Source organism: Falco rusticolus, chromosome 4, assembly GCF_015220075.1.
Source record: "Falco rusticolus isolate bFalRus1 chromosome 4, bFalRus1.pri, whole genome shotgun sequence".
Classification (NCBI taxonomy): domain Eukaryota; kingdom Metazoa; phylum Chordata; class Aves; order Falconiformes; family Falconidae; genus Falco; species Falco rusticolus.
The window spans coordinates 5,846,687-5,862,112 of NC_051190.1; the positions used below are offsets into that span (position 1 = coordinate 5,846,687).

A 15,426-nucleotide genomic window follows, 5' to 3' on the forward strand; every position below is an offset into this window, starting at 1 on the left:
TAAAAAGAATTAATGCTTTCCTCATCCTCACAAGGCAGAAGTTCAAGCTGTTCTTTAGATGCAGGGAAGATGACACTCCAAAACATTCTACCAAAGCCTTCAGTAGCACGGGCCCAACGGTCTTCCCCTAACGGAGATGCCAGTCTTCTAAATGGACAGATACAAACTCTCAGTCTCTAAGACTTTGATAATTGGCTTAATAAAGGCTCATTGTTTACTTGGTGGTAACAGGAAGCTAATGTTCTGCTGCTGGATCAAATACTTTACTCTTGATCCCTTGAGAAAGCCTTGAGCTGCATTAATTCAAATTCCAGGGTAGAAGCCGTACAGGAAAATAAGCTAAGTAACATTTGAGATTAGTAGAAGCTGCCTGAATGCTTACTCAATATAATCTGAAGTAAGGATACAAACTGTCCTAACTAGGAACAGTCTCACCACCAGAAGTCGAGGGAAAATTGTTAGCGATTATGAAATTGCCAAACTGAGTGTCTTCCTTGGCTTTGAGTTAGCATGTACCTGAATACTGGGAGACTGCTTTAACCTAAAAATTCTGTGTAAAAAAAAAAATAGGGAGCCATGTTTCAAGGAGAAGATTAAAGGAGACAGTTTTTTTTAATATCAAGCAATAGAAAGCACCACATACTAAAATGAACATTTTTCCTTCACTCCTTGAACGCAGAGATTTGTGAATCCTCAAATACATTACTGCTTGAAAAGCAGAAATAATCAATCAGCTTCAAAAAAGATAAAAAAATATTACTGAGAATGGATTATGCCAGCACTTGCAAGAACTTATTTTACAAAACTCTCTTATTTTAATACATATGATCTCTTTAGAACCACATACTAAAAAATCATCAGTTCTAAAGTTTCTCCCACCTGTTAAGAATGTCACAGTATTTTAGCATAGCACATTCACAACTCAAAAGTTCACCTGCTGACATTTTTAAAAGTAAAATGACAAAGACTTTTTAGAAGCATAAAGTTGTTCAAAGTTCTTGCAACATAAAGAGAATGGGGCAGGCACATTTTTGGCCATCACAGGGTGTCCTCACCTGACATCTGATTCAATAAAAAAACCCACAGTATTTGTGGGTTCCGCCCATAAAGTAATTTTCAGCTTAGTTAACCAACTCTATCTCTTACTTGCCAAGCTGGTGGAAATCTGGGTGTGTATGCTTATAACTTACTTCAGCCTAGCTTAAATTCATTTAATTTATATGTGGCTAGCTCAGGTTTTGCTTATGTACGTACCCTTAATCAGCACATAGTACATTACATGTATCATCCTGTTTAAATTACCAGCATGGATCAGGAATTAAGTACATTTTAAACTTACCTTCATGTTTTCTCCAATGTAATCACAAAAAGCAGCTTTCATTACACTGCTCCCACCTGGTACAGTATCTTTATTTCAGAAACAGTGTAATATCTAGAAGCAGAACCAGCTTGTTTGTTGGCTTTTTTTTTTTTTTTTTTAATATATATATAGTTACTGGATCTAAGGCATTTTACAACCACTTCACTTGATAATTATCCCATCTGATGGCTTGGCTACGAGCCATGTCCAAGTCACAGGGCTGGATAAGGTAAGGCTGGCTGATGCAGATTCAGTGTACGAGACCAGGTCCCAGATTACCTCGGACATACCAAGTTCAGTATACAAGGGAAAAAACTGTTCACTCTGCAGCTGTGATAGCTCCTTCTTGTGGAAATTTGCCTTTGCACTGAGAAGCAGCAACACCCCCTCCTTTACTGGGAAAGGACAGCAACTCTCTTGGAAGAAAAGAAAGGAAGAGGATGAAGACAGCTTTTGAGTAGTTTGTACACGAGTGTTTTTCCCACCAACCGCTAATGAATGTTTGCTTGCAGCTTTCATACATAAACATTCAATATAAGACTCAAAATCACATACTCAAAATAATATTAATCACATACTTAAAATAATCATATTAACTAGATGCTTTGCTTGGTTTTGAGCTCACAGAGATGACCTTTATAGTTTTTCATTGTTTTTGCTAAGCCCTTGGGTGGAAAAATAGCCCTTCCTGGTCCTGTAGGTCAATCTAGCTCATCAACCCTCAAAAAACACAAGAATGTAAATATATTTTTGAAACTGTAACTTCAGTAAATAATTGCGTAGCTGAGTTTTAGCATGTTATCCAGTGGGATCTCCAGAAGGCACCTATGTCTTAATTTTCTTTGCCTTCACCCTGCAAGACTAGGTACATGGGGTCTTTCAGGTCCGCTTCTCCATCCTTAGGCACCCAAGCACTTCTGAAAATCTGCCCTGTTCCTCCTCCGAGAAGTTCGTTAGTAGCTTGTTTTCAGGTCTTACTTGCAAGAAACAAATGGTTGCTACTGAAATACTGAATCCAAGGCAAGCAGGAGCGTTACATTAGCTGGCAGATTCCTTTCCAGGAGATTAAATACAGGAACATCTGCAGCCTGGAATGTAGCTGGTGACCCACCCTCCCAACTCGGCACAGGCTACGTTCCCTCCAGGCACTGGATTTTTTGCTACACAGAAAAGTCTCAAAGACATGGATGTTTTAATTAATAGTTATTCACTAGACAAGCTTTTAAGGTAAATATTCTCCTTCTCTTCTTATTTTCTTACTAAAGCATTTTTGAATCACACTGTTTCGCTATTTCAACAGATCTCTTCCTGTTCTGTCACTTGCATGCGTATTTATAAAATATTTCTCCTTTAGACCACTCTCCCAATAAAGTTCCCACTATAGCAAATGAGAAACTATACAATCAGGGCAAGTGTCCTAGCAAATACGGTCTGCTCGTTAACTGCACCCAATTCAACAAGTATTTTCAATGCCTATGTAAAAATTGTCACATTGCTGTCCAGTTACGCTACAAATGATGCTAATTAGCTGGTGTAATGCACCGGACTGTTACCAGGTATATAAACAATAAGCAGAATAGTTTTAGGAGCCCTACCTGGGGACATAAGAGGTTTTAAACTATGGTATAAACCTGTATTTAATATTTCTATGGGCCAAGATAAATTCAATGATCTAGGAAAATCCTTGTACTGATGGGGCACGCCTTAGCCTCGCCCTCAGACTTTAAGCATATTCTCAGGTTGTTCAGGGGTTTTTGAGAGTTTGTTAATTCTACTGGATAAACATCATCTTAACATGTTTCTGAGAGTATATGAGAAACTGAGGTGTAGTTTTAGGAAGACCTGTCACCACTACCACCAAAAGCATTAGCCCTACCCTCCCGTTTCCTGCGCTAGTACAGCTGTTTGCATGCCTGTCCGGTGAGATACACTGAACCAGTCTGATCAAGGCTCCAGGGAAATCTCATGGAACAGCAGAGGGGATGGCGCTCCCCAAACAGGAGCACAAATAATCCATTTTCTAGTACTGCAGCAAATGCAGTTTTAAGTTTTCACTTTCTCTCAGATAAAAGTTAGTACCTATTCAGCCCCAATCCAAAAAGAGCTCAGGAAGACTAACTAAAACGGTGCCTTTCTTAAAATACAAACACAACAAGCAGAAAACATGATTCCTTTTCTTTTTTATTGATACTGCCAATGTGACTACCTTTACGCAGGCAGATTGTTTCCTACATTAAACACCTTTTTTAATTAATTTGAAAGTAACATTTTGTCCTCTATAGTTCCTAAGGTTATCCAATTAACACACAGTTATGCTTTTAAGAAGTTTCCACATTTTCTCTTTAATTCCCCCCCGCCCCCACCCCAGATCTGTGTAAAGGTTACTTGGCAAGAATACATGCATATGACGTTAAATGGAGACCAATCCACCACTAAAAGGTAATGCACATTAAACATAATAATACAGTACTTTGACATCATTTCAAATAAATACCCACATACAAATGTAGTAATTTTAAATGCAACAATATTTCTTATGAATCAATACTGTAATAGGAGATGGAAATATAAGTCCCCCACATCTAGGAATAATAATGCTTTTTCCAGCAAACAGAAATCTTTTCTCCGCTGTCAATATTATTTTAATTTGTACTTTTTTTGAGGAGTGAGAAGGCTCCCTCACATCAAGTACCAATTTAATCATTCATGTGAGCCTCAACAAACAGTAGAGACAGGTACAGTTTGTTGATGCACTTCTGTTTCTGTTTCCTGAAATTTCCATGATTAGATACAACATGCAAGAGAATATATCCATGTGTTGTTGTTCACATTTGCAATCAATACTATGGTTAACTGCATCCACCACCATACAAAGCTAACATAACATCAATATTCCTGATACATTCTCTGTACTGTTACCACAAATGTGTTAATACATCTTGCTCATTTGTTCAACATGAGTCCATTTAGTTCCCAAAGCGTATTCGGGTTTGTTTACGGTTTTTTTTGTGGTGTTTTGTTTGTTCGTTTGTTGTTTCTTTTTTTCCTCTATACCCCTGAATTTGCAAGGATTTCCATGATGAAATATCATTGACTAACAGAATTTTTTACAATTCCTTGAATATATAATCTCTATAGTAAGACTACCCATTAAAAATGTGCGAAAGGGGAGTTCACTTTGCACTTATTGCTCCATATCTTTAATAAATTCCAAACCAGCCGTTCCATTTCTTCTAAGTTACAGGACTTAGACTAAACTATTCTAAGAGTCTCCCTTAAAATGATTAAAGGCACTACTGGCAATAATTAATGACAGAAAGGCGCTGATATATAACACCCTATCATTGACAACTTTAGAATTTTTCTTTCTAAATGTACCATAATTTGGCACAATAAAATGAAAAAGTAACAAAACAATTCCAATTTGGAATTTAACTGGTATAGTTGTATAAAATTCTGTTAATCAATAATACTTCAACTTCCCAAAACCCAGGAATTCTGGAATTTATAGGTAATACTACTTCTTTCATATTTTTCAAGTGCCTATTACTGTTTTAACCAGAGCAAAGTCAAGTTTTCTTCTTGTTACATTGAACTATTCCTAAGAATAATAATACAATATGAAAAAAACCCCAGAATTTGAATACCCTGGATTTCTTAATGAACATGGCAGTTAAAAGAACCAAAAATCAGTAATTTAAACATATAAAGCTTAACATTTTATAATAATAAAAAAGCTGCTGAAGCACAGCACACAGTTTAGCAGAGCTCCTGGTTTTTCTTGAAACTCTTTTCTAATCACAATCTAAAGCCTCCCAAAAAATCTCTGCCACATGCTGATGTAGAATTCAAAAATCACAACCCCAAACTGGAGAGAGACTATGAGCGCAAACCACTGCATTTACATGAACTCTTCTACATAAGGAATTAAAGAAGCTAAAGAAAAATATCAAAAGTGCACAGGTTTAACAATCGGATAAAAAAAATTAGCATCTGCAATGAAATAAGAAATTCCCCCCCCCCCCCCATCCAAATAAGAAATTCCCCCCATCCAAACATTTCTAGTAGATCATAAACTAATATGGTGATCATTACATTTGAAGTAGGTTTCTTCAGCACTTGTAAGTTTTCTTACTGCAGCAGCACTTACAGGTAAAGCTTGTTTGTTTTATAGCTTCAGACATAAAAGGGAAGTTTCAGGTAGTATATAGGAAAAGATGTTTTCAAAAGTTAGGATCAGGTCAGTGGTTTCCATTCTTTGTGCAATGGGCTACCACTTTGAACTATAATGACAGAGGCTAAGAAATGCTGTTGCACTGTTGGAAAGGCCTTCTCCAGGGACTACTCTACAGCTGAAAAATGGAAAAATAAAATAGCATTAGAAAAGAAAAAAAAAAAGTGTTTACTTCTCAATTAAAGAACTGAAAACTTAAACCAGTGTGCTGCAAAAGCAGGTTAGTTGGTTGAGGGTGTCTGTTAGCTTACTGGGGTAGAAGCAGCCGTTTTAGCTCGCAGATGCTTCCCAAGCCAACGGAACAATGCTTATGGGTTCAGCCTGGAAGCATAGCTTTGCAGAAAGAAGGTTTCTTACAAGTACTGAATAAAGCTTTGCTGTTTAATCACAAGTTAACAGCAATGAATGTGCAAGAAACATTTTCAGTGAAGCTTTAGGTTCTCCAGAAACATGCAGGTCAGTATATCATGCAGGCCAATGCAAAGAATATCATTCAGAAGAGCCTGCTTGCAGAGGTAGGTGATGGCTTAAGGAATTTTCCATGCTTTATCCCAACCCATTGAAAGTGATATGAAAGACTTACAGCAAACGTACGTTTCAAGAAATTATTAATCAAAAATTACAAGACTCAGTCTTAAATATTATCTAAAAATACAAACAGCAGGATCAACTCACCTTACCACCATTCCTCATTTCTTTTTATAACAGGTGCTACAAGAACTTAAACCGTAACCTTGACAAGCTCCAACAGCAGTCAGGTTGGCTTTTTTGTTTTTTTTAAAGATTCACAGAAATGAATGAAGATGGAAACTACTACTAAGACTATCCGGTCAATAGCAAAATTGTTCATACTTGGAGCTGAAAGTGTGAGCCAAGACTGATAGTAATAGTCACTGTCCAATAACATTGAATTCTTTACAGAAAGTTCCAGTTAATTTGAAAAAAAAACCCTAACAATGCATTCAATTATCAGTTTCTCCAGTTTACCATTTTGCCATTAGTATTTTGCAAAAATACTGCCATTAGAGACACGGAAGCAGTGAAAACTGCATTAAAGCTCCCTACCATAGTGGAAGCAAAATTGTAACTGTTTCTATTGGAGCAGAGAAAGTTAGCACTCAAATGCCTGCTTTTACAAAGTATTTTAAAATTATACTCTAATGCAGGAATGAGAAGAATAAAGGCCTTTTGGAAGATTGTGCAGCAAAGAAGAGAAAAGCAGGATTGAAAACTGTTGAAAGATGACTTGCTTCTAAAATATCAAACCTGCTATTTAGCAATATTAAAGCTCAAATTCAGGAGAATTCAGTGTTTTCTAAAAAAAGTAATAACAGATGCACAGGGCCTAGTTTCTAAAGCCAGAATTACTATTTGCTTAAACTTCTCAAGCAGTGATGTTTGAGCAACATATTAGACTTAAATCGCTGGGGTTTTTTTTTTCCTCCTCTTAGCATTGGTAAATGCAATTCTGGCACTGGACTGTGGCGTCCTGATGTTTCCCAGCTTTGCAGCAAGGTTTCTGCATTCCATTTGTCCAAAGTCTCACTGTACGAATTTAGAAGTTTTCTCCCACCCCGCCACTAATATCTGGGAAGCCAAAATCCCATGTGGTTTCCCCTCACTGGGAAAAATAAGCTGTGCTCCTTATTACCTTATATTAGTACTGTGATATCTCCTGACTACTTATAGGCAGAGCGGCAATGCACAGGAAGCAAGCTGCTGATCATCTATAAGAAATGGTAGTGAGATGAGGCAGTACCACATCAGGAATATTAGAATGGCTTTATAAAACATCACTATCAAGCAGACAACCGTGCAGTCTCGCATTGCTTTTAGTAATACTATAGGCATACAAAATTATTTGAAAGAGTACAAAATGAACAGGGCTTTACATTAAAATAAAGTTTGAGGCTAGGCACTTTAAAACTCCGGTTTCAAGAAAAAAAGCGTGCCTTGTTGTGCTCCACAAATTTTCCACAATTTTAGAAGCAATTATTTTCAATCTTTTTCTCTTAAGTAGGCACCAATTATGAAGTACACTTTCATATTATCAAACATTATTGTAATTAAGTGGCTAAAAAGGCCCCTTAAAAGTTCGAAAGCAGACAAAGGTTTACTTGTTTTTAAAGATTAACATGTATACTAAACTACTTCATAAATAATTATTAGCAGGACGATCTGGTTCGATTCCCCGTGCCTATAATGTAGAGCCCTGTAAAACGTGTGCTTGCATAAGGAATGCAGTATCTTCTGTGTATTTAAAAAAAATGATCAGAGCTCTGAAATACTATCCTATTTAGGTTAATACTGAAAGCTGAGGAAAAAATGTTTTGTGACTGACAATACTAGACCATAGTCACATTAACTCTACACATACATGTTGTGTGGCTACAGTAATATATAAAACAGATTCTTTCCAGAGTGTTATGCTTGCAAGGAGCAACATGAGACCACAAAGACCCCTTCAGGACATGACACTTTTCCACAGCATAACTTCTTAAAATGGAACTGTCTACCAGGTAGGATCCCAATTTTTAAAATTTTAAGTTTTATAACAGATGGGTAAATATTGCATATTTTTTATACGAATGTGCAAGTTTCTTCTGATTAACCCTCTGAAAAGAGGGAAGCAAACTGTAAATTATGTAGCCTACCGAGGTTTTTTTCTAGCTTTTATAGCCTATAAAAGCTTTAGGCCTTTGGTCAGTGGTGATTTGACAGCAAGTTCTTAATATCTGCCACAATGAGCAAACTAAGTTTGGTTCCAGTTTCAAAATGCTCTGCATTTTCAAGACATATCTTTAATTTTAACATTTGCTTTTCACCACTTCTTCAGCCACAATAACAAGGAAGGTTTTCTGTTTGTTTCTGCCTGTGAAAGCATTTATTGAAGTATGCCGCAACCCTGGAGAAAGGATCACATTTGTGCTATACAACCTACAATTAGCAGCACCAGATATACTACATCAGGTGTACTCTTTAAACACTTACCATAAACAGCAAAACCCATACATGTTAATTGTGGAAAAAGCCAATTCCTTTCCACTATTAACTAGTTAATAGCATCCCCATACTTACGAATTAGTTACAGTTAAGACCACCATAATACAATTTGTATTACCTGGTTCAACAACATACTAATACAAGTCAACTCACTGCGACATTAGACAGTGGGGATTTATGCTGACAGTTACAGCATAAAGTAAGATGCATAACATGATTTTTCTACACACCTGTCCTAGTCACAATAGATTTTATATTTCTCACTACAAAAAACCTGGTTGTTAAGGACAGATCCTTCGGACCTGTCTCCACAAGATCGAATATGACTTACACTAGGGTTACTGCTCTTGGCTTTGGAAGCAGATTTTGTGCGCACCCTTTTGGACTGCTCGTGGTCTAGCTCCAAATGTTCCAGGCGCTGGGTCAATGCCAGTTTCTGCTGGATAGCCATCCGAAGCAAGGAGTTCAGAGTCTTCTTCTCATCCTCAGCCGCTGCAAGCTGCCGCTGCATTTCATCCAGCTGTGTGACATATTCGTCACATCTGCAATGAAATATATCAATCTTTAGCAATCCTGTTTCCATCTACAGAACATGAATCCTTTGTGTCCAGCTCATACTAGCAGAACAATAATTTTGCAGTTGCTTGCTTATACGCTCTTTTAACTAGGAGCTTCAATCAAACCTGTAGAAAACCACAATTGTTCTTCGCTGGGGTTCTTAGAATCCCACACTCAGCACTTACATTCATGCCTTTCAAGGTATAGTATAATGAACAGCATCCTCGGATAATGAAAGTATGAAGCCTGATACAAAAATCCTCATGTGTAAAGATCAGTAAGATGTCCTTCCATAGCGAGTAGACAAAATACAGTGAAATTAACTTTTGTCTCTACTTACAGAGACCACAATGGTTCTAACTTTTAGGCTGGAAAGGGAGTCTGAGGGGAACAGCAGGAGCGCACTAAAATGACCGTTACTAAAATGACTATTAATGCCATTTGAGGAGTACCCGAACTTCATAGTTTGTTACTTTACACATGGAGTCCAAATAAATTTCCAGCGGTGACTGAACAGCATTGTTAAAAACAAGCATCTTTCCCAATTCTACTTTAACCTACTCCAATTCCTGATGTAAACATTCTATAAATAGTGGTTTATTACTATTTTCTCTATAGCAAGTGGCCTTTATGTAATCATTTTCACCATCAAAATTAATCAATCTATAAACAATTAAACAAAGGAACCGAGTGTTACTGGGAACTCTGTGGGAGAAGCTATATGAATGCCTGCAAACCGTTTCATCTACAGTCATTTTCACTGAGCTTGAAAGCTACTTAACTTGCACAGCACATCATGAACAATTTGTAAAATTAATGTCTCTACATGTAGATGCATATTTACTGCACATAGAAGACCAATTATGCGTATGGGTAGAAAAATAAATATTCATAGCTACCAGCTGGAATTTACAATGGCCACATCTGTAAAATAGAGCTTTTTCATAAAAGCAAAATATCAGCAGAGAAGTTCCTTTTAACATCAAAATGGAAAAGCCCCTGACTTTAAGGGACATTTATCATCATTAAGTAATATAAAGCAGACCAGGGAAAAAACTGCATTCACATGCAGATTTGTCAGCTGTGCTTATATCAGGTCCCAAATTCTGCCCTCCCTGTCTTCAAATAGCAGGATTCGGCTTATATTCCTAATTCTATTTGCTTGGAAAGAGAAAAAAGGGGAAAGAAAAAGTCAGAATTTTGAATACGTATGGAGATTAAACAATAACACAGAAATATTAATATAAAACCGGCACAAACTACAACTGCAAGGCGGCTTAGCATAGCAGAAGGTTTTGAGTTTAGGGCCACTGAGTGGGAATCGATCCTCTCAAATCTCTGCGGACCCTGCTCTCAAGTTCATCGCAGTCTCTCTCGTACTGTGGAGCACAACGGGAAAGTCGCGTGTGAGGGGTTTCTCCCAAACCAGGAACCCTCCATTGGCTGGAAGCCTAGCGCCTGCCCTCCTTCCAGCTGGATGGACCTTACACAGCAAAGCCAACCCATCCACCGCAGCGAGGCGGAGGCAGGACGAGGGCCCGATGGCATTCAGTTCACTAGCAGCGCTGGGGGCCACACGGACTGGAATGGCCCGAGGAAGTCTGAAAAGACAAAGATAAACCTTGTGGGCATAACGGTCCTCCCCTCTTATGGAAGGGGACACCAGCTCCCAGGCGTGGGCACGGCTCCCAAAACAAACAGCTCACAGCTTCGCTGCTAACCCCGTGCCCTGCTGCTCTAGATTATCAGAGACTGATTTTCTTCACTTGGGGGTGGGAGCAAAGCACAAACTAAAGATTACTGGGAGGCCTGAGGGCTGTGGGGTTCCCCTCCAGTTTTCAAACACACTCGTGACATCTGAGGTGAAAAAGTGCAAGTTTGCTTATATCACAAATTACCTTTCTGCTTTCTTTTCTACCTGCGGCTCAAACGTGATTTCTTCAAAGCTCCACTACTGCAAACCAGGAGAATGTCCAGAAAGTGTTACCAATTCCTTGAGGAGCGTAATGCGATTGCTTTAGCAAAATATGATCTGGCACTGAAGTGACCTGTCCTTAATTACCCTTGTCTTATTCCCAGCATTACACTCCCAAGAGGTCTGGGCAAGGTGAAATTATGGGGAGGTTTTCCCCCTCCCTTTCCCAGCTCCTTTCTTGTGACTCAAAACATATAAATATATTTCTATTTTTTTTAATTACAGAACAGAAAGTCCTGAAATTTTCAGTTCAGTGAAGCAGTGTCAAGATTGCTGCAGTCTATTCATTTGACTTCCACCAGAGAGATGCTAATCAAAGCCAGACACAGCAAGGCAGATTTCTCCCCCCGCCCCATTTAGAAAAGGGGATGATGAAAAGAGAACAAAACCATCGCAGTAAAGCAGAGTAGGGACATCCCACACAGTCTTGCTGATGTCCCTTAATCTTCTTCTCTAAATATTTCTGGTATTACTCAAATGCCTCTTGATCAAACACAGTCTGTTGTGCCAAACCTGATAGCTGACTGGTAACAGACAAATGCTTGTCAGAGTCTAAAAGGCTGTAAAGTTGTTCACGCATGAGCCAAGCTATAATTAAAGCCATGATTTTGACTCCAAAAGCTTCCTTGGCAAGTTATTATCTCATCAAGCCTTCCGTTAGCACAAAGGTTTAAAACATCAAATGACTACTTAGAAATTACAAGGCATTCACTATTTCAAATTTCCAACAAAAAGGGAGTGCTACCAGTAGTACACATGCAGCTGCAGTTTTTACTGTACCTGAATAACTGTTCTCTCCTACGTAGGAGAGGCCTGGGGAGAGGCAGGAGTGTTAACTACTACGACTACACACAGCCATGCATCCTAAACCTGCTTTCCTGATCTTTAAGTCAAATGAAATGATACAGCCTCAAAACCGAACCTTCTCCTAGTGCCAGCATGGCTCCAGGGCCAGAGGAACACTACGCTATGCAAAGTACCGCAATTGTTCACCTCAACAGAACAAGCGAGGATTAAAATGTTCTTAGAAGTTGATGTAGATGTTGCACGCGCAGGTGGACTGGGATCTGCCCTACTTACCTTCTTCCTTCCTGCTGTTTGATGACTCCCAATTTAATTTTCTCAAGGAAAAAAAAAAAAATTGCCTCCCTAAGCACATAAGATGACACACCCTCTGGCTCTACTTCAGCTAGTAGCAGTAGCTATGGCAGCACATTTTGGTGGTATGTGTATCTATATTTTGCTGCTTTGCAGATACAAAAGATCTTTCCCTTTTAGAATTTTTTAAAATGTCATTTGCCACCTGCTGAGCTACTTCCCAGCTGTATATTCAACACAAATCCCATTAGAAGTCATAACAGAAAATGTATTTGTTTTAAAAACACCTTTGAAAGAAAAATAATTGAGCTTTCATACTTTAAAGAAGAATATGAAATTAGCATAAGCCTGTTGTACATTTACACATTCACAGTTTTAAGTGGACAGAAGGCTTTGATGTTGCTGATTTTTTTATGACTAGTAATTCACAACAACAAAAAAAGGAGCTTAAGGAAACATCAACTAGACTTTTAAAAACACCAGCTAAAACAAACATCTACATAGAGGAAATAAATACCCTGAACGTTAAATACAATGATGAGAATTAAAACCCAAACCCTCTAAAACATTCTCTGAAGCCAAGCTATTGAAAAATCTAGCAACGGGTTGTCTCACTTTCAAAAGCTGCATACCACTACAAATGTCAGCTGTGCCTTATTTCTACATACCATTTTATTTAAGCTTTAGCGTATACTATATTAAATAACATTTAGAGCCAAATTCACTACTGAATCAAGATCTGTTCCAGAAAAAAATGCCATGTAACCAAATGCACCTGGGTATAATTATACTTTTTCCCCTCCTCTGCAATCAGTATGAGGACCACATGACAACCTCCAAGAAAGCAAGACAGATGTGATTGAAGGAGGCCTTTTGAAAGGAGCAACAACTATTTTAACTTCTACCTGGAGAGATTAAATTGTCAACCTACATAAGAAAGGAAAATATGGAGTATTAAAATCACGATTTTTCAGCTTTCTTAAACACTGGAAACATCAGAGCAGCAGTCAAAATGACATGTAAATGGGCATTGACTGCGCTTGGCTATAAGGGATAATAGCCACCTGCTATTTCAGACTGAATATCTTAGAAATTGGTATTAAAGACTGAATTTTACCACCTTCCCTCCATCTCCTCCAACCCCTGGTGAAAACCAGCTCATCTGCAGAGAAAGCGACAACTTTGTATTACCAAAGGAGGAACACAGGGAAGAAGATTACGGCACAAATAAAGCTGAATCTCCTGTCACAGGGTGGCCTTCCTCTGGGTTCTGTGGCAAATGCTGCAAAGCCCCACGATGTACCACAGGGCTGTGCTCCTCAGCATGAAGGGGAAGGTTCAGAGCCAGTCTATACATAATTTGGATTTTTAAGTGGAAGAAATGGAAGACTGTTACTAAGGACTGACAGCAGAAAACAGGCATGCCTTCAGAAACTGGATCGTAACTACGGTCTTACCCAATCTGAGATGGCCTCCTCTGAAGGAACTCACACTGGATGGAATTTTGCATAGCCATATACCCAAATGCATTTGTTTTTAAAAAGCTGTTGAAACAGAAGTATTAAAAAGCTTAACCCCACAGAAGCATGCTCCAGGCAGACGAGCCTGCCATGTGCAGTAGCCCAAATGCAGCTGCACCACAACTCAGAAAGACGTGGCTGCAGGACCAAGGCCCTCTGCTACCTCAGCAGCCTTCAGACATTTTTAGGAAGTATACTAAGCCCATCTCTTGCTTTGGTTTGCACAATATAAACCATGCAGATCCACACGCCGGGGATTCTTGAAGAACACATCACTGAAGAACAAGATAAAGCACAAATCCTGAAGAATGCAGAAGAAAGAACACCCCAGATTTAGGCAGTTTATGATTACTGATAAGCCAATTCAGGGGAGTATCTATGGAAACCTTAGCGAAGTGCTAATTTGAAATTACTTCCTCAATATCGTGCAGTGAAAACTCATCTGAGTTGTGCATCTGAAAGGACTAAACGCTGTGGCCTTTACTTGTATAAATAAATCATTGAGATTTTCACTAAGAACAAAGAACAGTTTATAACCAGCTATAGTTTTCCAGAATGCTCATAATCAGCCATGTGTAATCAATATCCATTAGTAAAAGCTATTAAAGAAAATAATCAGACCACAAATCTCTCTCGTAGTTGGAAACATATGGGAAGAACAATCTCCTGCACTGAGATGGAACAATCAGACCGACACTGCTAGGCACTACAGCTCTTCTAAATTTCCACCAATAAAAACCCTGAAGGAGAGATCATAAACTTTTATGATAAATTCCCTTCCCTTAGAATTCAAAATTAAACTCCTTTCTTACTTAAAGGTTGAAATTAACAATCCTATGCCACTAGATTAGATGCAAGTTTAAAGCTGTCGCACAGGCAGGACATTTTTCGCAGTTCTTCACAGAAGGTGTAGCAAGGGGTGGACGATCTAACACTGAACTCTCCATCCCTCTCCACCCTATACCACTGAAGCTGTGTGTACATGCTTTATTTTTTACTGACTATGAGCCCTGACAGTTCCTATTAACTGCCAAATGAAACCAAGACTCGCCTATATAAAACACTACAGATATAAACAACTGTTGCTGCGGTAATCGCCCACGTAAGGTATTTTGAGGTAACTCACTTGACATTTTGATTATGAGCATACAAGTTAGACAGGAAGACTTGGCATTGCCTCTCCCCTGAATATTTCTACTGCACCCACTACCCTATCACAGAACACCCCTGTGTTGTGCTCCCCTTAGCAGCAGGCATCCAAAGCAAGCACCCCGGCTCACAGAATTCGTGGTGTGGGCACAGCCACCTCGAAAAGTACCTGGGAGGAGGGCGAAGTCACTGCTGCAACCCAGATCCTGGGTCTATCTACAGGGGGCACCTTCACCAAGGTTGAGTCTCAATGTATCCAGCATTACTTCTAGCAGGTATTTTAATTGCCAGGCATTTAGAGCCTAGAGCAGGCACAACAGTGTTAGAAACATGACTACGTGCAAGACATCGCACATGGGGTTTTGTAGCATGTCTGTAAGGTAGCCAAACGCCTTCGTCCTGCCTGGAAGTCTCCTTGCTTTCATGTGGGTGCTGGTGGCCCAGACATTTTTTGCTCCAGACACCGTTCACCATCTCTAGATCTCGCACCAGGAACAGGAGCCAAATACTGTTACTCCCATCTGGGAAT

At 38.9% G+C, this 15,426-nt stretch overlaps 1 protein-coding gene across 6 annotated transcripts in view; it reads right to left on the minus strand.

Annotated features, from left to right (window-relative positions):
• Positions 1 to 1,448: 1,448 nt before the first annotated feature.
• Positions 1,449 to 15,426, minus strand: part of BICD2 (BICD cargo adaptor 2) — a 98,506-nt gene continuing 84,528 nt past the window's right edge. The window contains exons 7-9 of one of the 6 annotated variants that reach the window (XM_037385090.1): positions 8,929 to 9,139; positions 7,246 to 7,321; positions 3,524 to 5,712 (exon numbers count right to left, since the gene is read on the minus strand). In XM_037385090.1, the coding sequence (XP_037240987.1) occupies positions 7,274 to 7,321; positions 8,929 to 9,139 (259 nt within the window). In that variant the 3' untranslated portion in view covers positions 3,524 to 5,712; positions 7,246 to 7,273. Of the gene's footprint in view, positions 1,777 to 3,523; positions 9,140 to 15,426 lie in introns of those variants that run through there. The other 5 variants (XM_037385091.1, XM_037385093.1, XM_037385089.1 and 2 more) reach the window with 5 other exon arrangements.